The sequence below is a fragment of the Mirounga leonina genome, unplaced genomic scaffold (assembly GCF_011800145.1).
Source record: "Mirounga leonina isolate KUSES-001 unplaced genomic scaffold, KU_Mleo_1.0 Mir_166, whole genome shotgun sequence".
NCBI classification, from domain to species: Eukaryota; Metazoa; Chordata; class Mammalia; order Carnivora; family Phocidae; genus Mirounga; species Mirounga leonina.
In genome coordinates, this window is record NW_023270418.1 from 35,850,593 (window position 1) to 35,871,790 (window position 21,198).

At 57.8% G+C, this 21,198-nt stretch overlaps 1 protein-coding gene across 5 annotated transcripts; it reads left to right on the forward strand.

The window, feature by feature from the left end:
• The first annotated feature begins 1,982 nt into the window (after positions 1 to 1,982).
• Positions 1,983 to 20,781, forward strand: LOC118016176 (tumor necrosis factor receptor superfamily member 1A-like). 5 transcript variants are annotated; one of them, XM_035013512.1, is made up of 11 exons: positions 1,984 to 2,112; positions 8,896 to 8,983; positions 10,216 to 10,344; positions 12,629 to 12,743; positions 13,942 to 14,021; positions 15,087 to 15,200; positions 15,378 to 15,587; positions 15,686 to 15,711; positions 16,828 to 17,118; positions 18,943 to 18,985; positions 19,904 to 20,781. In XM_035013512.1, exons 1-11 carry the CDS (start codon positions 2,029 to 2,031, stop codon positions 20,200 to 20,202), a joined length of 1,479 nt encoding a protein of 492 aa, XP_034869403.1. In that variant the 5' UTR covers positions 1,984 to 2,028; the 3' UTR covers positions 20,203 to 20,781. The 5 variants fall into 5 exon arrangements, with proteins under 5 accessions (XP_034869401.1, XP_034869403.1, XP_034869404.1 ...); XM_035013513.1 differs by having other exon boundaries at positions 1,985 to 2,112; positions 15,546 to 15,587; XM_035013514.1 differs by having other exon boundaries at positions 1,985 to 2,112; positions 15,549 to 15,587.
• Positions 20,782 to 21,198: the final 417 nt, after the last annotated feature.

Here is a 21,198-nt window from a genome sequence, read left to right on the forward strand (position 1 = left end):
CTCAGTTCTGGCTGTGATGGCCCCACTCTGCAGAGCCCCACCAATCGCTGCCTCTGAGATTGTGGGATATGATGGTCCACCCCATCAGGCTCTGGTCCAGACTTTATTAGCTCCAACGGACTGTGGTTTGCTCAGTGGCATCTCTACGGTTTTCTGCAGTAAGGTGGTGACCTCTCTGAACAGAGAGTTTTGCTGCTTCTGTCCAGTCTGGATGCCTTTTTTCTCCTGCCCACCGCTCTGGCCGATGTCTGGGCTTTGAAACAGTTGGGGGGTAGCGCTTTGGGCGTCCCCCCAGACACGCGACGGAGTCGTGCTCTAGGAGGAAACGTTATTCATCAGGACACAGAAATGCTAAGTCATGTTGCCGAAGGTCTTGAAACTAGTAAAAGTCTCTTTTCTCAGTCTGACTGCGCCCCGGGGAGCGAACCTAGACAGCCGGCTGGGGAGCCTGCCCCACCTCCTGAAACCGGTGCTCAGGCCGAGGTCTGTCTCCCTTCCGCTCCTCGAGGCGGGTGCTGCACAGGTGGTAAGGGGGCGGCGGGGCTCCGCGGGGACACAGAGGGAGGGGCGACACGGCGGGGCCCAGCAGAAACTGCACAAACGCTGAGGCCGACGAGAGCGGAGACACGCGACCCCACCCAGACCCCTCGTCGGCCTCAAACCTCCGACGACACGTTCAACGGAGCCGCGGTCGCGCCGCTCCGCGGGGACATCGCACGACTGGAGCTCCGGGTGGTGGTCCTTGGAGAAGACCCAGCAGGAGCGCCCCCAGTGGCGGCCCGTCCCGCACCGCTGTCGCCCTCGAGCTCTCGTCCGGTTCTCAGCGGCGCTTACTGAACTATCACTTCGGCCTCGTGTGTCCGCGAGACGAGACCCCGCCGCCCGGCCCCGGGTGCGCCGGACATCGCGCTGCCGCAGAGCTGCTCTGCTGGGTTTTTCTTTAATGACTCTGCTTTTATTGCGGTAAAACGCGTAACATTTTCCATCTGACCCAGTGCTGGGTGCCCAGCTGCGCAGCCTTAAGGACGTCTGTGCGGTCGCACACCCATCCCCGCCGTCCGACTCCGGAACTCTCCACCTTCCCGAACCGAAGCTCTGTCCCCCGAAACCCGAGCCGCCCCGTCCCCACGCCGTCGTCGGCTCCCCGCTCCCCCCGCTCGGGGGTGCTCGCTCGCTCTGTCAAATTAATAAATAAGAGAGCGCGGGGGCGCCTGGGTGGCTCAGTCGGTTGGGCGACTGCCTTCGGCTCGGGTCATGGTCCCGGAGCCCCGGGATCGAGTCCCGCGTCGGGCTCCCTGCTCGGCGGGGGGTCTGCCTCTCCCTCTGCTTCTCCCCCTCTCATGCTCTCTCTCTATCACTATCTCTCTCAATAAATAAATAAAAATCTTAAAAATAAAATAAAAATAAATAAACTTATAAAAAAATAAAATAAATAAATAAATAAATAAATAAATAAACTTAAAACCATGAAACAGAGGGGGCGCCTGGGTGGCTCAGTCGGTTAAGCGACTGCCTTCGGCTCGGGTCATGGTCCCGGAGCCCCGGGATCGAGTCCCGCATCGGGCTCCCTGCTCGGCGGGGGGTCTGCTTCTCCCTCTGACCCTCCCCCCTCTCATGTGCTCTCTGTCTCTCATTCTCTCTGTCTCAAATAAATAAATAAAATCTTTAAAAAAATAATAAATAAATAAGAGAGCGCGCACGAGGGGGCGGCGGGGCAGCGGCAGAAGGAGGAGCCCCGCTGCGGGCGGACCCAGAAGAGGCGGCCGCTCCGTCTCAGCACCGGGGTCCCGGCGCGGAGCCCACGGCCGGCGCTTAGCGATGACGCGGCCGCGTCCGTCTACGTCCTCGCCCGCCCGTCCGGCCGCGAGCGGGAGGCGAGGCTCCGCCCACCAGGGGCGCGGCGCTCCGATAGGCTCGCGGGAGGGAAATTCCTCCGGGCTCCGCCCCCTGCGGCCCCGCCCCGCGCCGGGCGCCGGCGGAATAAAGCCGGCTGAAGCCGGCCTCGGCCGTGTAGTGCGCGGCGCGGCGATGGGCGGCGGTCGGAGCGCGCTGTGCGCCCTGTGGCTGTGCGCCCTGCGGCTGTGCGCCCTGCCGCCGATTCGCGGAGCCGCGGTGAGCCGCGCGGGGCTGCGCGGGGCGGCCTGGGGCCGGGGGGGCGCGCGGAGCGGGCAGGGCAGGCCCATGAAGCGGTGGCGGAAGGGGGGGTGCTGGCACGGGGGGGGGCCCGGCGCGGCGGGTGGAGCGGGGGCGGGGGGGGGTTGGGAGCCGGAGCGGGCGGGGCGGCCGAGGCGCGTGGAGCGGTCCCGGAGACCCTGCGTGCCCGGACAGGCCGGCCGCGGGCGGGAAGGGTCCCGGGGCCCGGGAGGGGCCGGGCAGGCCGTGCAGGCCGTGCAGGCCGCGCGCGCTCCCCCGGGGCCGACGGAGCCGGGCTGGCGGGGCGCCCGGCTGGCAGCGGGGAGGGGAGGGGGCTGCGCCAAGTTTCGCGGGAAGCGGCGTCTTTAATCTGCTGCCGATCACTTGGGCTGTGTTATCAGCCAGCCCACGTTCGCGCAGAAATGGGTTGGGGCCGAGATTGTGGCACTGCCTCGGGACCCATGATCATGCTTGATACGGTATCCGGAAACCGCAAGCTCGGAGAATCGGATTGCCTCAAACCGCAGTGTGCAGGCGTGCGTGTCGCCGCTCCCCCGAGGGGCTCAAAGTCCGAAGTGGGGCTGGGGGCTGCGTCGTCCTCTCTGCCGGAGGAGGACAGGAGGCCCAGGCTCTCCACACCCAGCGATCTGCTGAGTTTCCTGGAAGCCGGTTTGGCTACAGCGTTGCTGTGTTTCTCCCCTGAAAAGGATGTCCTTTCTGATTTTAGTGCTTTTATTTTCATTTCTTGATTTTTAATTTTATTTAAATTCAGTTAATTAACGTATATTACCGTGTCAGAGGTGGAGTTCAGTGACTCATCCGTTGCGTATCACACCCAGTGCTCATCACATCTCCTGCCCTCCTTGATGCCCGCCACCCAGTGACCCCAGCCCCCCACCCCCGTCCAGTCCAGCAGCCCTCAGTGTGTTTCCTAGAGTGGAGAGTCTCTTATGGTTTGTCTCCCTCTCTGATTTCGTTTTATCTTTCCCTCCCTTCCCCTAGGATCCTCTCTGTTGTTTCTTAAATTCCACTTATGAGTGAGATCATATGATCGTTGTCTTTCTCTGATTGACTTATTTCACTTAGCATAATATGCTCTAGTTCCATCCGTGTCGATGTAAATGGCAAGATTTCTTTCTTTTCTTTCCTTTTCTTTTTTGATGGCTCAGTAATTTTCATTGTACATATGCCACATCATCTCTCTCCATTTATCTGTTGATGGACATCTGGGCTCTTTCCATAGTTTGGCTATTGTGGACATTGCTGCTATAAACATTGGGGGCCGGTGCCCCTTTGGATCACTACTTTTGTGTCCAATTGCTGGGTGTAGGGTAGGTCTATTTTTAACTTCTTGAGGAACCTCCATACTGTTATTTAATCTTAAAAAAAGATTTTATTTTTTTAAAGATTTTATTTATTTATTGGAGAGAGAGAGCAGGGGTGCGGGCATGAGTAGGGGGAGGGGCAGAGGGGGAGGGAGAAGCAGACTTCCCTCTGAGGGGGGAGCCCCACGTGGCACTGGATCCCAGACCTTGGAATCATAACCTGAGCCAAAGTCAGAGGCTTAACCCACTGAGCCACCGAGGCACCCCAGATTTGATTTCTTTGTTTGTTTTTGAAGATTTTGTTTATTTATCTGAGAGAGACAGCAGGAGCAGGGGTGGAGAAGAGGGAGAAGCAGACTCCGCACTGAGCAGGGAGCCCAGTGGGGGCTGGATCCCGGAACTCCAGGGACATGACCTGCATTGAAGGCAGATGCTTAACCAACTAAGCCACCGAGGCGCCCCTTGATTTATTTGAGAGAGAGAGAGAGAGAGCAGAGCAGAGGGGGAAAGAATTCAAGAGACTCTGTGAGCTGAACGCAGAGCCCATTACGGGGCTTGATCTCACAACCTTGAGATCCTGACCTGAGCCAGAACCCAGAGTCAGATGCTTAACCGACTGTGCCCCCCAGGCGTCCCTGATTTTAGTGCTTTGTAAATACGATCCGTGTGTCAGTTTCAGGTTGTTTGTCGAATTCCTGAGTTCGGTCCAGTCTTGGTGTTTTCCTGACCGGAGGGCATTCCTACCTAACACCTTCTAGGTGCCCTCCGCCCCTGGGGCTGCCTATTTCTGCCCGTGTATTTGCCAGGTGTACATAAACAAATTTTTCCAGAGCACGTTCAGAATGAGATCAGCCAGGTCCGATGGCTTGTCGATTTCTCTGTCCTCGTTGTATTTCCGCCTTCCACGCTGGTGGCTCCCAGATTCCTCGATGGGGGGACTCTTTGTGTCCTGTAGTCAAGCATGTCTGGTGATGTCTGCAAGACCACGTTGACGCACTGAAAAACTTGACCCAGAGAGCCTTTTCTTTCTTTTTCTCCTTTTTTATTGTGAATTTCGTTATTTTTTGTGGCGAATATTCCACTGTGTATATATACCCCATCTTCCTTACCTGTTCATCGATCACCGTGGACTCTCTGGCTGTTTTCCTATCGAGGCTGTTGTAAATAATCCTTCCAGGAACACAGGGGTGTATATGTCTTTTCACATGGGTGAGGTTAATCCCAGAAGTTGCATTGCTGGGTCGTGGGGTAGTTCTATTTTAACTTTCTTGACGAACCTCCGTCCCGTTTTCCAGAGGAGCTGCGCTAGTCTGTACTCCTACCAATAGTCCGGGAGGGTTCCCTTTTCTCCACAGCCTCACCCCAACACTGGGCTATTTCTTGTCTCTTTGATCCCAGCTCTTCTGACAAGAACCAGGTAAAATCTCATTGTGGTTTTGATTTGCATTTCCCTGATGATGGGTGATGTTGAGCATCTTTTCTCGGGTTTGTTGGCCATCTGTGTCGTCTTTGGAAAATGTCTACTCGGATCCCGTGCCTATGTTTTAAGCTGGTTGTTTGTTTTTTTTTTGTTAACGGAGTTGTATGAGTTCTTTGTCTGTTTTGGATGTTAAGCCCTTGTTGGGTCTGTCGTTCACAAGTATCTTCTCCCATTCGGTCGATTGCCACTTCATTTTGTCGATGGTTTCCTTTGCTGTGCAGAAGCAGAGAGCCTTTGATTCCATGAAACTTGGTCATGCATCAGAATGTGTTGCTTGGTGCTTAGTCAGGGTCCGTTCTTCCATCAGCTCCTTGTCATACATGCTGAAGCTTTAAGGCGGGGAGAACTTGGAACCTGCACCTTCTGGAAATTGCCTGCCAGCCTGTCTTCGAAGGTGCAGGGGAAATGCCTCTCTTCTCAGTGTGGTTGCAATATACCCACTGGGCTGGGCTCAGGGTTCTCAGGACCCCTTCCTGGACCTTCCTCTCTGTGAGGCTGGGGTTGCCCGGAAGGAGATGCTCACTTCAGATCGGTGGCATGTTCTTGTTCACCGAAGGGTTAAGCTTCTCTCAGGCTCTTCAGGGCTTCCCCACTGGAGTGTTGGGGGTGTGCAAATGCTGGGTGGCTGTGGTTCCCACATGCCATTGCAATTCCTTAGGGATGTCTTGACACAGAAGTGAGGGGCTGGAGGGGCCTTGGGGCCTGAGGGGAGGGCGGAGAGCAGGGGGACCTCTGGCTGGGGCGAGCCCCATGGGGGTGGGAGCATTGCTGCCGGTAGGTGGGCCTCCGGCGGGACCATGGGGAACCCTTCGTCCTCTGGTTCCAGGAAAACTGTACTCAAAACAGTTGGCAGCCATCTGCTGATTCAAGTTTTTTTTTTTTTTTTTTAATTCTTATGTTAATCCCCATACATTACATCATTAGTTCTAGATGAAGTGTTCCATGATGCATTGTTTGTGCATAACACCCAGTGCTCCATGCAGAATGTGCCCTCCACAATACCCACCACCAGGCTAACCCATCCTCCCACCCCCCTCGCCTCTAGAACCCTCAGTTTGTTTTTCAGAGTCCATCGTCTCTCATGGTTCGTGCTGATTCAAGTTTTTAATTATTGCATCATGTAGCTTTATCTTGGTTGCTGAGTTCGGGGTTGGGGGGCGCTTACATTTTGCCCCACCCTTGTCCTGGGCCTGGGTGGTCAGGGCACACAGGAAGGGTCCCCAGCGTGCCACCAGCGTACAGCTGAGACCACCCACCCTCCCAGCCCCACTTGCCTTCTGGCTGGGGGGTGGGAGCACCGGGTTCGACATCCCAGAGCTGACTTGGGGCGGAGTGGGGGTGGGGCGGAGGCCAGTGGCCCCGACACCACAGTGGCTGGGGGACAGGACAGGACTTTTTTTTACTGTTTTTTGCCACTTGAAGTGTCCCCTTGCTGGCTGGACCGGTGAGCCTCATCCGGACAGAAGGAAATGGCCTCCGTTAATGTTATTGACCAGGCTGAGTTCCAGAAAGGAAAGCCGCTTTCCTCTTGAGATTTTTTTTTTTTTCACAAGGTTTTTAATTTTTGAGGTTTGATTTTGAAGTACCTTTGGACTTTTTAAGTTACCAAAATAGTCCAAATGGTTGTGCAACAGCGTTCGTGGGCTGGAGGCCACCGTATTCTACACTTTCAGACGGTTACTTTTGAGTGCCCTGCATGTTAGCCTGATAGAAAAGAAAAAAACGATACCTCAAAAAAAAAAAAACCTCCCGCCAACTAAAATAGCACAGACTAAGAGCACTGGTAGTGACCTTGCAGACCTCCAGAGGAGGGTGTCTGCACTCCATGCTTAGAATGGGGGCAAAGGTTGAAACAGGTGCTGTCCTTCTGTCCCCAGACTCCCTTCAAGTCCCCTGCTGTCCCACCCATCCTCAGGCTGAGTTGTTCTCAGTCTTTCTTCTCTTCCATGATCTTCACAAGCTTACAGAGTACTGACCCATCGTTTAGTAGAACGCTTCTCAATTTGGGTCTGTGTGCTGGCTTTTTGTGAATAAATGTGAGTTTGGCATTTTTGGGAAAAATACCATAGAGGCGACTTTGTGTCCTTTCAATTGCACCATCTCAAAAGACACGTGACACAGGACATCGATTTGTTCCTAACGTGGCGACGCTGACTTTGACAGTTCAGGTGGTTTGCCAGGTGTCTTCCCAGTAAACTTAATAATATTTTCTCCGTCTGTAATTAGCAAGTATCTTGAGGGGCATTGCCTTTGAAAGTGTGTAAATATTCTGTTTTCGCAGGAGCTTTCGTTCACGAACGTGCATTCATTGATACGTTCTTGCCTGAAACAGTTATGACTGTGGTGTTGGCAGACGGAAGCCCATCTCAATCTGATTTTGTTCCTTTATGTTTTGCCCAAATTACAATGTACCCTAAACCACTAGAAACCAGAAATGGAACCTCATCGGTTTCCGTGGGAAGGGAAAAAAAGGGATGTGGAGACGAGGAATAAAGGAAGCAAAAGCCTGAAAAGCAGGCAGAAAAGAATCTGAGAAGGTGGGGTATTAAAAACACAACATGAGATGGCAGGGGGAAACGTAAATACGGTGATGGTCCAGCACCTGCAAATAGCTGGAACTCGTTTCCGAATGATCGGGTTGGCGTCGAGGGGAAAGTCTAGCGAGGTGGTGTTTTCAGAGCCCTGCCTCAAAGGAAGTAGCATGGCTGGGCGGGAAGCAGACGGGGTGAGGGTGGACGGCAGGCCCTTCTCGGCTGGAGATGCGAGGAGTGGTAGCAGCACGGTCCGGCAAGAGAGTCGTGCAGTTGTGCGCGTGCCGGGAGCTGCCGCGAGGGGCTGATTCGGGGTTCCGGAGGAGTGTCACGGGGCGGGCCGGCTCGCAGGCCCGAATTCCGCGGACGGCAGGGGTGCAGGGCTTTAAGTGCAGCGGTCGTGACGTCGCACGCGTCCGCCCGAGCTGCAGCAGCGCACCCAGCCGAAGCTGGCGTGATCGTCTGGCGAAACCTGACATCCGTGAACTTGGTCGGGCTTTTACTGTACCTCAGACACCAACAGAGCGAGCAGAAAACAGCCAGTAACGATGTAAAGAGTCAGGACCACAGCACGAGGGGCTCTAGTGTGTGTGCACGGAGGCGGCAGGTGCACTCGCTCAGACCCCCTGTTCCCAGCCGACAGGTGATGTGCTTTTTTTTTTTTTTTAAAGATTTTATTTATTTATTTGAGAGAGAGAATGAGATAGAGAGCATGAGAGGGGGGAGGGTCAGAGGGAGAAGCAGGCTCCCTGCCGATCAGGGAGCCCGACGCGGGACTCGATCCCGGGACTCCAGGATCATGACCTGAGCTGAAGGCAGTCGCCCAACCAACTGAGCCACCCAGGCGCCCGATGATGTGCTTTTTTGACACATAAATACGTAGTCGCTGAACAGATGAACTAGAACAAAAGCAAATGGTCGGGGCACCTGGGTGGCTCGGTCCCTTGAGCGTCCGAGTCTTGCTTTTGGGTCAGGTCACCGTCTCCGAGTCGTCGGGCTCGCACTCAGCGGGGAGTCTGCTTGGGATTCTGTCTCCCTCTCCTCCTACGCATCCCCCTGCTCGTGTACTGCCTCTGAAATAAATAAATAAATCATTTCAAAAAAAGCAATATTCGGGCCAGACGATTCAGTCCTGGCCGGGCCAGCAGGTTAGACAGCAACAACAGGAAGAGTGGACCTGAGTACATGCTTTGGGAAACGAAAGAACGTTTTGCCCCAGAGTAGCACTGGTCCAGATCCCAAGTGCAAAAGCACAGAGATACGTAGGAAGTTCCCAACATGTGCTCCCCCAACAGAGCCCACCCCCGTGAGGTGGCAGGTGGCTGTCCCCGTGTGTGCTCGCACGTGTCCATCTGGAGGATGTGTGCGGCTCCGTGTGCAGCAGGGGCTTCTCTCGATGACCCCCATCTCCTTTCTCGGATCGAAGGTGCCCCTGCCAGGCGGTGAGCCCGAGTGCAGCCCCAATGAGTACGAGCCTGAGGGTCTCAGCTGGTGCTGCAAGCAATGTCCTGCCGGTGAGTCCCAGGGGATCTTCTGGAGCCTTGGAGGGCGGCCCTCCCAGGCTGGAGAAGGGCGGCTGTGGGCCCTTGGAGCAGACAGAGCTGGAGGCTGGGCGGGGAGACCCCTGCTGGCTCAGGTGGGTGGACCGCTCCTTGGCAGCCAGCCCCCCCATCTTGGCCCCCCTGGGGGGCCTCTCCTGTGAACAGGGTTGTGGGCTTGTTTTGTTCAGGGAGGTCTTTCGGCAGACTGGAGGACAACATGGGGGTGCACGGCCAGGCCAGATGCTCCTAGCTGTCCTCCCGTCGGGGTAGTCGACCGCGGACCCCTGACGAGGAGGGTCCTAGCGGGGCAGGGGCGACCACGGAGCTCAGGCACAGCACGTGCACGGAGGCTTACTCACCTTCGTGAGGATGCTCTGAATGAGCCCCATAGAGCAGGAGGGGGCCGCAGGCCTCAGGTGCCTGCTCTGCCCATCCCCCACAGCATGTACCTCATCTCCACTCGCAGACGGATGTGCACATGCCATCCGTGAGAGTTCCTTCACGGATCTCGTCTTTGCGCGGGCCAGCCACATCCCTCTACCCATCGCCACCGGCGTCACCCACTGCCCCGCACGCTCCCTGCCCCCGCAGGGCTCCCGTTCTGGGTACTGAAGGTCCCCACCTGGCCCACTCCCCTGACACGCTCCCAGCACAGCTCTGTACGCACCAGGCACGTGTGGGTCCGCGCGTGTGCGCACGTGTGTACACGCACGGCTCGTGTGGGCATGGATTAGACGCGGGTGCTTTGACTGGGAACCTTGTGAACTCAGCCTGTGTGCAGGTCCAGGGTGTGACAGCCGCCTCCCAGCAAGGGCTGATTGTCTCAGCTACGGCCTTTGCCCGAGGCAAGCGCTAGACCGGGGTGCTCCTCCGGGACTGGTCAGAGACTCTGTCTCGAGCCCTCCGGCGTTCCCTGTAGATGAGCCGGGAGCTGTCAGCCCACCCCGGGGGCAGGGGCGGACACGCAGACGTTGTCGGCCACAGGAGCCTCCAGTGTGTATGCTCAAAACCACCTGCTGACATGTGTTCCAAGATGTCGCTGAAAGCCGTGGGGCACCAGGTCCCCAGTTCCTGGGACACCGGAGGCCAAGTGTCAGTCCAGAACGTTCCAAGGAGTTAGTGGCGAGGTCTGGTCCTCCAGTAGAGGCCTCAGGGTCGGGTCCGCTCTGGGCTTCCACCTCACCTCTGTGTTCCCTCCTTTACAGGCTATCATGTCAGCGCGGACTGTGGTGTAAACCATGGTGTTCCGAAATGTAGCCCATGCGAACCTGGAAGCTTCCTCTCCCACCCAAACGGGGAGACCAGCTGCTGGCCGTGCACTCAGTGTCGGGCGGGTAAGTGCGCCGCAGTCCGGCACAGTGGGATCTCGGGGTTTGGAAACGTAGCCTCCTGGCCTCAGCTAGTCGGCGTTGCCCCAAACAGAATGATGTCAGATGAACACAATGACAGAGCTGCAGGGTACCGATCTCGGGGTGTTCTTATCATGATGGTGGGTGCACCTGCTTAAAGAATCAGCCTTCCGGGAGTCAGGATCTTAGGAGACGCTCGGGGCAAGGGTCATATACAAAAGGTTCTCTCTTTCTACGTGGGAGCATCAAGTTGTTTTAAAAGATGTCATTCTTTAAAAAAATACTGTTTGGATTAGCAAAGAAAAGATGAGAAACTTTGAGAAAATCTAGGAGAGGATGTATAAAATTTTTGTTTATGTGAAAAAACAACATTGAAGAAAGTCTACTTACGCAGAGAATCAAGATTATAAGTAAGAAGACTCTCTGTTTTAAAGGTATCAGATCTCTGTGAAAGGATTCTTAGAATCAGTGGATTCCCAAGATATCCTGCTGTAGATTTTATTTCATTTTCTTTATTTTCTTAAAGGTTTTATTTGACAGAGACACAGAGGGAACACAAGTAGGGGGAGTGGGAGAGGGAGAAGCAGGCTTCCTGCTGAGTAGGGACCCCGATGCGGGGCTCGATCTCAGGACCCTGGGATCATGACCTGAGCCCAAGACAGATGCTTAATGTCTGAGCCATCCAGGCAGCCTGCTGAAGATTTTAAATAACAATTTTTATTTAAAAAAAAAAAATCAGAACAGGTATTTTCATGCAATCTAACACGCTGACAATTGTCAAAACTCTCAGGAGGAAGAGAGAGAGTGTACTCCCTCTCCCTCATGTTACGACTCAGTGCAGAGAGGCAGGAGGACAGCGTGTGATGGTCAGGGCAGGGTGGACGGTTGGGCCAGCGGATCAGCGGACAGCGCCGTGGATGCGAACGGTGGCATGTGGCCCGGTGACCGAGCCCTCCCCAGGAGCAGGGCTGGCATCTCCAGCGCAGACCGCCGGCCGCCCCCCGAGCCGCTGCCCGTGCAGGACGCAGGCCGGGAAGCTCCCGCCGTGCTCACGAGTGTGCTCATGGTGCAGCTCAGGCTGCGTGGGAAAAGTCAGACTTTGAGAGCAGAATGTAAAGCGTGTTTATGCCCTGGTGGCAGTGGAAAAGCATCTTACGGGAGCCCTAAAAGTCATAAACCGTACCCGTGACTGCATTCAAACGGCCAACTTCTGTTCGTCACGAGACACCCAGGTTTGGGAATTAAGCCATGAAGTGGGAGAACGGATTGATGATACAACTCCGGGAAATTCACATCCAGAAGAAACACATCAGTAGGGAGGTTTGAAAACATACTCGATTTAAATGGAGACACAGACGCGGCCAAGACGACGGGACATATGTGACCAGAACGCATGTAAAAAGCATGGGAGTAGACGGACAGACATGCTGTCCTCCTGGCAGACGGACAGATTTCCGGCGTGGGGGCCGAGGACAGGAAGGACTCACCCCCAGGGGCGTGCAGGAGTCCGTACGCTCTGGAAACAGTCTTGGCAGAGGTGGTGAAGTTGAAAATGCGCCTAAGCGGCTGCCCACTCACCCCATGTCCTGATCTCGACCCGGGCAGGCGCTTGCTCGTGTGTGCTGAGAGCTGGGGAAGCGTCTGCAGTCGCATAAAGCCAGCAGCAACCCAGATGTCCAGGGACGGAGAGATGCGTCCCCGAGGGGCCAGCCCGGCGTGGGGTACGCGGCGGGATCTGGTCCCGTCGTGTCTAGCCCAGCGCGTCGGGCTTCAGGAAGCTCCAGAATGTAGTGATGGGCTGCGGAGGGCTGAACCCGGGCTGTGGGTCTGGGACATGGTACCCGGCGGGGAGTGTGGTCCCGTTTTGTTGTCATTGTCTCTGGAATGCTGTTCTTGGTCTCGAGCACCGCGGAAGGGCTCTGGGTGTGGTGGTGAGCGCGGCCGCGGTGGGTATTGCTGGAGGAGGAGGGGTCCCCCTGCCTACCGTTCTCTCTCTGAGGTGTCACTCAGGCGGCATCCCTGGCGGCGCTGTGCTCTTCTGTGTGGGGCAAACAAGGTGAACGGAACGATGGGGGTGGCTTCTGAGCAGGTGGCCCTGGCCCCTCGGCCGGGATGCAGGGCTGAGGTCTGGCTGTTGGCCCCTCTCCGCCCCTGCACAGAAGGGAAGGGGAGGCCGGGTTCCGTGCTGTCCACCAATGTGCTGGGTGCAGCCCGGTGTGGGCGGGGACAGTCCTGCCCCCAGCGCTGACCCTCAGCCCTCCCCCTTCAGACCAGGAGATGGTGGCCGCGTGCACACGGATCCGCGACAGGCAGTGCCAGTGTGCGTCGGGGAGCTTCTTCTGCGACTCACCGAGCTGCGTGGAGAATTGCTTCCGGTGTCGAAGGTGCTGGGGGCACGGGTGTGGGCCCCCCCTGTACTCATAGTAGCAGACCCTAAGCGCCCAGCGTGGTGGAGACGGTGCAGACACGTGGGCAGTGACGAGTCCACGTGGGACAGAGCGCGTGGGGGGGGACTGGTCTCTTGAGCAGAGGCCCAGGGAGGGAGGAGGGAGCCGTCGAGGGTTCTGGGGGAGGAGCGGTGTAGGCAGATGGAACGACTGCAGAGCAGCATGAACGCATCACCGTGAGTGACCTGTGGCTGCTGACACATGGCCACACCTGGGTGGTTGTGAGAAAACCAACAGAGGTGTGTTCTCTCACAGTCTGCAGACCAGAAGCCTGAAGCCAGGGGTCAGCGGGGCCAAGCTCCCTCTGCAGACCATGGGGGAGGACCCTGCCTCGCCTCTTCCAGCCTCTGATGGTGCCGGCACGCCTCGGGGCTCCTGGGCTTACCTGCCTCTGCTTCTGTCCGCTTGAGGTCGTCTTCGCGTGCTTGTGTCTGTCTGTCTGCACCTGGCCTTCTCTCTGTCCCGATACCCTCTTCCCTCCTGTAAGGACAGCGGTCGTGGATGAAGGCCCGCCGTAGTCTGGCGTGACCGCATCCATCACGTGAGCATCTCTGCCAACCCCCTTCCGAGGTTCTGGGTGGACACCGACTGGGGAGGACCTTCTGGGGACGCCGACAGTGCAGAGCCCCTAAAGAGATAGCTCGCCTTTCCTTTGTGAGGCACGTCATGAACTGACATGACCCAGACTATGTCGAACGGTAGCTTCCTGGACCTGCAAGTCCAAAGCGAGGACTGCCTTGAGGTCCGGTTCGATCAAGCCTCTGGCTTCTCTGGATTCGCTTGCACGTCCCCTTTTGCACGCGCTTCACCTTTGGGCTACCTTCTTTCTTGAGGGAGGTCGAGCTGCAGCTACAGCAGGGCCAGTCCTCCCAGCACACACAGTGCTATCCAGGAGCAGAGGGAGGCTCTGCCCCACCCCCCACGCGTCACAGAGCATGGGACAGAGCTTTACTCCTCAGTGAACCGGTTTGGGCCAGGCAGCCGGGGAGATGCCCGGCAGTGAGAGCCCGAGGGCTGGCGGGCCATCCTGGGAGCCGGGGCTCCTCCTGACCCCTGACCTGTGGGTGGTGCGAAGGATGTTTGGGACCGTACCAGGCAGGGAGGAATAATGCTCCGGGTTTCCTCCCTCTGTCAGATGTCCTGGCGCTGTCCTTCGGCCCTGCAATGTCACACACAATGCAGTCTGTGACCCAGAAGCTGGTACGGAGGCACCAGGTAAGAGCCGGACGCCACCTCTCCCTTCCAGGTCCGCAGACCTGCCCTGTGAACGTAAGATGTTAGGCTTGACAGGCCTGGGTGCCATTCAGACTTGCGGGAATGGGCAGTGGGCTGTGTTTGGCCCGTGGGCCACGGTCACGGCCCTGTCTTGAGTAAACGGAAGGCTCGGAGCCGCGCTGTGGCTCGCGTCCTAGGCTCCCGCGCCGGGCTGCGTGGGCCGGCGGGCACGCTCGCTGCTGGCGTCCTGCCTGGCATCCCGCGCGCAGCGGAGCAGGAGGGGAGGGGAGCGGCTGGGTTCCGTGAGGCCCGCGGTTTTCTCCCGGTTAGTCGTCACCTCCTCCATCTCTCCTTTCATGGGATCCCCAAAAGCAGGCCAGGTCGCTGCCTTCAGGGAGGCTCAGCTGGGACCCGAGGCTGTGAGGCGGGCAGCAGCCGAGAGCAGAGGTGAGGCCCCAAGCCTTTGGGCCTCTTGTGCTGAGTGTCTCTAGGAGACTCTTGCCTACTGTTGAGTCCTAGGCGGGGTTGCTTGCTTAGTTTTGGTAGTTAGAGCGGAGCCCTGAACAACGTGGGGCGAGGGGCGCCGGTTCCCTGCACACGGGAAAATCCCCAGAGAACCCTTGACCCCCCCAAAATCTTATCTACTGATAGCGTCCTGTTGAATGAAGCCTCCGTGGGACCGGGCAGTTGAATAACTGCTCTCTTGTGTGTTACGTGTATCCCACGTGCTGTATTGTTAAAGTAACATAGAGTAGAGAGAAAACGGTAATAAGGAGATCATAAGGAAGAGCAGACACGTTGATGGTTCCCCTGGCCGTGCAGACCTCCTCCTTCCAGCCACCTGAGCAGGACCCCGGGTCCTCGTCTAGGACACAGGAACCATGAGCCTCTCCTGCCTCCCACTAGGGCCGTTCACGACCATGATTAGCGGGAGAGAGGGCTTGGGGCTGGGAGAGACCACAGTGCCTCCTTGCCTCCCGGAGCGAGGATTTTTTGTACTCGTCACTTGGGCGAGGAACGTGAGCCTGACCCTGCTCCACCATCCTCTGTTTCGTCTCCTTCCAGGAAAAGAATTACCCAAGGTTGTGTTCATCCTTGGGCTTGTTTCATCCTTCATCATCTTGGGCATCCTCCTCATCATTGCTGCCTTCTTCGTCATGTACCGCTATAAGAAGAAAGGTAAATTAGGGTCAGGTCAGACCTGGAGGGCCAGCTCCGAGTCCCCATCAGGAGCTCCGAAGTGGACCCCCTGGGTTGGGGGTCCCCCGGGAGGCTTTTGTTGTGAAAGCACAGCTGTCTTGATTTTCTCCTTCTCGTGTCTGAGCTCGGAGCTCTTCGCCTGCTCCCCGCACACAGGTCTTAAGACCCGAATCTCCGGTCAGCTGGCTGGAGGTGTCGTGTCCGGGGTGCTGTGGGCCATGGGGCAGGGAGAGACAGGCGCTGCGTCAGCGTGGGGGCGCCCGGAGGGAGGCAGGGAGCTGGGTGCGGCAGAGCCCCGAGGACGCTCCCCTCCTGTGCTCCTAGCAGGTGTGTGGCCTCACCACTGGTTTTTCAGCTTCTTGAAAGGTAAGGACGCTTTGTCGTGAATTCAGAGCAGTTTCTTCCCTCGTAGAAGTCACTGCCCCGATTTCAGTTCTGATCTTTCTCTTCTTCTTGGTCTTCAGGAAGGCTGGACGGACCTGACAGCGCTGTAAGTATTGTCCTGCGGTTTCCCTAACAGTGGCACCAGGCTTTGGTGGCAGCCGAGTCCCAAAAGTCATCCGGGGTGGGTGAGTGGTGGGCGCACGGGAGCCCTTGCTTTCCAGCCTCACGTGTGCCTGCTTATCGGAGCCCCAGAATGGGCTGGAAGAAGACTTAAATCCTGTCGGTCTAGAGCGGGGTGGAAAACGAGGCTCAGAGGGGCAGAGGGGTGTGCGTGAGCGTCCCAGGGCTGCCGAAACATCCGGTGTCCGCTGGGGAGCACGAAGCAATAGAGCTGGTGGCCTGCAAGTGTGCGGGCGGAGTCTGGCACCAGGGGCGGGGCGGCGGGAAGGGGGGGCTCTGTCAGAGGTGCTTGGGAGGGTCCTTCCTGCCTGCCCCCTCGGGCTGGAGACCCCACTTGTTGTAGGGCCAAGGTGTCAGCCCGTGTCTGCTTCTCTCCCCGCGTCCGTGCGTCTCAGAGTCGGCCTCTCCGCGCACGCTCACTGCTGGTGTAGGGCTCACGTTCCTGCAGTGTGAACTCCCGCAGTCAGGTGCTTCGTGCGGGCGCAGAGCTCCGGCTGCGGACCCACGGGCGCAGTGCGTGGTGCGGGGCGGTGGTCCCTCCCCACGGCCGTAAAGCACGTAACGCGACGGAGCCAGTCACATGGATTGCTCACTTCCCTGGTGTGTGCAGAAGTTGTGCTCACACCAGCGAAGACTGTTAGGTGTGCAGCAGTGTTCTGTGTCCAAACCAGGGTCACAGCCTCCGTAAACGATGATGCTGTAGTGCCCGGGCGCCTGGGGGCGCCCGTCGGTTCAGCCTCCGGCTCTCGATCCCATCTCATGTCTTGCACTCGGGGTCGTGAGTTCAAGCCCGCCATTGGGCGCCGTGCTGGGCGGGGTCTACTTAAAAAAGACAAAGAGGTGCCTTATTGCTAATAATTGCTACCGGCCACCTGAGCTCCCCGCTAGTTGCGCAGGTCACCAGGCAAATACAGTCCTCACGAAACGGTCTGCCATTTGGTAGGAATTACCAGGTATTTCTCCCCCCAGAGTCGTGGCTTGGGAAGCCCCTGTGATGCAGGCTTCCGTGACCAAAAGACACGGTTTTGTCCTTTACTCACAGATGGGCCATCAGCAGAGTGAGTCGTCGCTGCTGCCCCTGAATCCTGAGACTGACGGGCCAGCCCCTGCCACAGAAACGTCCTCGTCTTGTCGCATGCTGGAGGAGGGGGGCTCAGCCGTGAAGCCCGAGGCTGGGCCCCACGCAGGCCCCTCCGAGGAGCCGGCGCCCGCTGAGCTGGCGCAGGTGACGCTCGGGGGGAGCCCCGCGGCCCCAGAGCAGGCGCTACCGACGGCCGCCCCCGGGTCGCAGGACCGGCCCAAGGCGGCCCCTTCCCTCAGGACCCTGGAGCAGGTGGGTGAGCTTTCTGGGGGGTTCGAGGAGCGAGAGCCTCTGCTTGCTTGGCACTCACTGTGCGCAGAGTCCGTGCTCAGGGCTAACACGCGCGCTCCGCACGGCCCCTGTGTGCGTTTCCCGGGGCGGCTTCTGCAGCGGGCTGTGTGCTGTCTCCGCGTCCTGGAGGCTTGCAGTCCAGATCGAGGTGTCGGAGGCTGCGAGGGACCAGCGGGCCAGGCCTCTCCCCCGGCGGCTGCTCGCATCTGGCTGGCTTCGGGCTCTGGGGCTTGCCGAAGCGTCGCCCCAAGCTCTGCATCTGTCCTCACGGGGTGTGTCCCTGTGTACGAGTCCATGTCCAGATTTCCCCTTTGCCTGAGGACGCCAGTCAGGATGGAGTGAGGCTGACCCTCACGACCTCGACAGGACTGTTGTCCGCCTGGACCCCATTCCTAACTAGTCACGTTGAGAGGTTCGGACTCAGCGTGTGGGGCTGCGATTCAGCGCACAGGAGCCCGGGCCCACCTGCTGCCCGAAGGGGCTCTGACACCGAGGAGGGCGCCGAGGCTCAGAGCGTCCTAGTCCAGGGCCCGAGGCTGGGATGTGCTGGACACCACAGCCTCCGGAGCGCGAGCGGGTCTCAGATGGGCCTGGCGGGCCTCGGCCAGCAAGTCCTGTGTGCCGGGCATGGCCTCTGTGCAGCCGGGGCGGCGGGGGGAGGGGCAGGCGCATACTGCGCCCCTGGATGGGCCGTGGGGTCGGGCTCGCTCGCGGGACGGCAATGGTCCCCATCCTCTGTTGCGGGGCTGCGCAGCCCGTCCAGCGTGCGACACCTGAGTTTGACGAGATGAGCAGACGCGCTCCGTGGCTCAGGGGGGTAGGGCTCTTCCGGAAGCGGGGACAGCATGTGCATCGAAGGGACAGAGCCAGGGTCTGGGGAATGATAAGGGCCCGTGTCTGAATCCTGAAGGCAGGGCCCAGGCGAGGATTTGAGGGACAGGGTCCCAGGGAGGAGATCACGCAGCTCCTGTTCCGATGGCCGTGGTCCCTGGGGTCCCCTGGCGTGGGCGTGGAGGATGCCAACTCCACCGTGGAGACTGGGTTCCTGGGCCGAGTGTCCGTAGGCACCACTGCAGGGAGAGAGGCCCTGCCGTTGTTCAGATGCCCTGCCGGCTCGGAGACGAGTCAGTAGAGACGTTAGGACCCTTGCCCATCTCAGCGGGAGGCCCGGGGGTCCCTCTCAGCCCGCTCTTGCCCCATGTTATGGCCGAGCAGCCCCTGCCCAGAGCGGGGAGTCCCGTGCGGGGCCAGCCGTGGGCGGGAGGCAGAGCTGGGGGCTGAAGGCGCGGCCCTCGGGCCTGCAGCAGGTGGCCTGACACTGACGGGCAGCCTGACCTCGTGCGCAGGAGAAGCGGGCGTTGGGGCTGCCGCTCTCGGGCACTCAGTGTTGGCTCTGGCCTCCGCTCGGAGCCTCTCTGGAGTCCCGTCTCGCGTTCCCTGTGCATTTTTGTGGACAGGAGTGCTGTCCGTTCGTACTCCCTGGAGCAGAGCTGGGTATCCCCAGGTGACACAGCTCAGCGGGTACCTGCCCGCCTGCCCACCTGAGCAGGGGCCACTGGGCCGCCTCTGGGCCCCGGCCGTGTCTTGGGGCAGCGAGCCCCGGAGGACACACGTGGGCTGTGAACTCTTGGCCCCCGGTGCGGGACTGACTCCCTGAAGGCCTTTGTCCGTCCATAGAGGCCCCATGCCCTCACCCTGCTGCTCCCTCCAACCAGACTGTGGTTGGGCTTCGGCCACACGGATTCTTCCTTCTCCTGCAACAGCGTTGTTTTCTTCTCTCCACAGGAATATGAAACTAAGTATTTTGTAACAGATACATCCAATGAAGGTATGTCATCTGCATCCCTCATTTCTAGATGCTGTGAAGGTTTCATCTTGTTTGGTCTGAATGTCAAGGCCTGGTGTCCTTGTTTCTGAGAGGGGGACACTTGCCTGCGTCAAGCCGCGGGCACCATCTGTCCCCTTGGGGTGCACTATTTCGCGCTCAGGAGTGACATTAGGGGAAACATCATTTGTCAAACACGAGTTTTGTGGGATTCATCGGCTTTGACTACCGCTCTGATTGGAAGATGCGTTCATGTTTGAAGGAGAAATGAATGGGGGGTAGGAATACTGGATGCAGCCTCGACGAGCAGGCCCGCTCTTGGCTAGGACTCTGTGCTCTCTCAGGCGTTCAGGGAGGGTTTTGGGGGCCTGCTACATGACAGGTGCTTTTTTACATCTCCTCTTCGCTAACAGCTCTGCAAGACCACCCCTCTGGATTGGTTTAAAGAGACGGTAGTCTGAAACCCGGAGAGGTTACAGAACCTGCGTCCGGTCTCAGATCCTAGCCACGGTCCCCAGCCGACAGCTGGGGAGGCCTTCTCAGTCTTGTGCGTCTTACAGCCTCTCTCTGGGTGTTGAGGGACAGCAAAAGGGCAGGTGACCTGCAGCAGACTGGGGATCCCATGCGGTTCCCGACTTCCCCGGATCTTTGGCTCCATCTCCCAGGTTCCAGTAATGAGCCACAGGCAGGGCAAGAGCCTTGGCCCCACCTCGGTCTCCCGGCCCCTGGACCCAATTTCTGGGACATCGGCGGGGTCCCACAGGACCTTCCACCTCCTGGGTGTGGCGTGCTGGTTGGCACCCAGCCCTGGGGCACGCCGGAGACACCTGGGACCTGTCCCTGGGGAGCCGTGACAGCAGGGGCCACACGGTCCTCCCAGAAATGGAAACAGTCCTCCTTTGTGCTTTTACTTTTTTTCAGACAGGATCTACTACGAATTTGAAAACAGGATTTCTGATAAACACTGGAAAACATTTATGAGGTTTATCGGGCTGCAGGATCATGACATTGACATTTGTGAATGCCAAAACCCCGGCAATTTGATGGAGCAGCATCACCAGATGCTGCTTAGGTGGAGAATCCAGTTGGGAAGGGAAGCCTCTGTTTTTAAACTCTTCGCCGCCCTCCATAAGATGCAGCTACACATGTACTTGGAAAATATTATAAACGGGTTAGTTGCCGAAGGCATCCTGGTCAGACGTTCGGAGACCACGGATTAAACTTTGGGCTCGGAATCATGCCGTTAAGCCGGATCCTGAATGGACATGATCTAACCTCCTTTCCCCGTTTGCATCTTACTGGAAACTTCTGGAATCCCTGATGGGGCTGTGCACATTTTCTCCATAGATTGTACAGATAGTTTGTAATGGGGCGGTCAGTCCTACATGCCAGCAAGAGTGCTTCCTGCGGGGCCAGACCAGCTGTGGGGACTGTCTGTGGCCAAGGCAGCAGAGGTGGGCAGGATCTACGTGGATCCCAGTGAGTCCTGAGCTGGTTGGGCCGGGCGCTGGGACTCTGCTGGCTGCACTCACATTGCCCAGCCCTTTCCCCAGGCACTGAGGCAGGAGGCCATTTTTCTGCCCTGATCAGCTCCTAAATCTCAGAGATCTGGGATGTCCCCATGACCTGGAACACACTGTGCCTGTGACTGAGGTTCCCCTATTAAGTAGGAATAACTTAATGATTTGACATTATGCCGTATTTATCACAAGTAGAGATAATATATCATTACATTTTTTTCTATATTTATAGTTGTTTTTTTAAATATTTTTTTACTAGAGAGAGTTCAAGCAGGGGGAGTGGCAGGGAGAGGGAGAAGCAGGCTCCCTGCTCAGCAGGGCTCGATTCCAGGACCCCGGGATCATGACTGATCCAAAGGCAGATGCTTAACCGTCTGAGCCACCCAGGGGCCCCTACAGTTTTCTTTTCTCTTTTTTTAAGATTTTATGTAGCTTCGAGAATTTCTGTGAGCAGGGGGAGGGGCGGAGGGAGAGAGGCAATCCTAAGCCGACTCCCTGCCCAGTGCGGAGCCTGCCATTGGGCTCCCGTCTCAAACGCTAACATCAACTTGAGCCGAAATCAAGAGCCAGGTGCTTAGCCTACTGAGCCACTTCAGGACCCCTGCGATTAAGTTTTAATAAAACTTACATTTTAAATCGTGTTTCCTTTTATTTCCGGTGGGTGCACAACGTGGGTGTGAATCCTTGGCAGGGGCT

Bases quoted from the DNA above. Each gene is read 5' to 3' on its own strand.
- LOC118016176 (XM_035013510.1), top strand. From the start codon at position 2,029: ATGGGCGGCGGTCGGAGCGCGCTGTGCGCCCTGTGGCTGTGCGCCCTG. The intron at 8,984-10,215 runs GTGAGTCCCAGG...CCTCCTTTACAG, and splicing joins CTGCAAGCAATGTCCTGCCG to GCTATCATGTCAGCGCGGAC. The intron at 15,588-15,685 runs GTAAGGACGCTT...CTTGGTCTTCAG, and splicing joins GTTTTTCAGCTTCTTGAAAG to GAAGGCTGGACGGACCTGAC.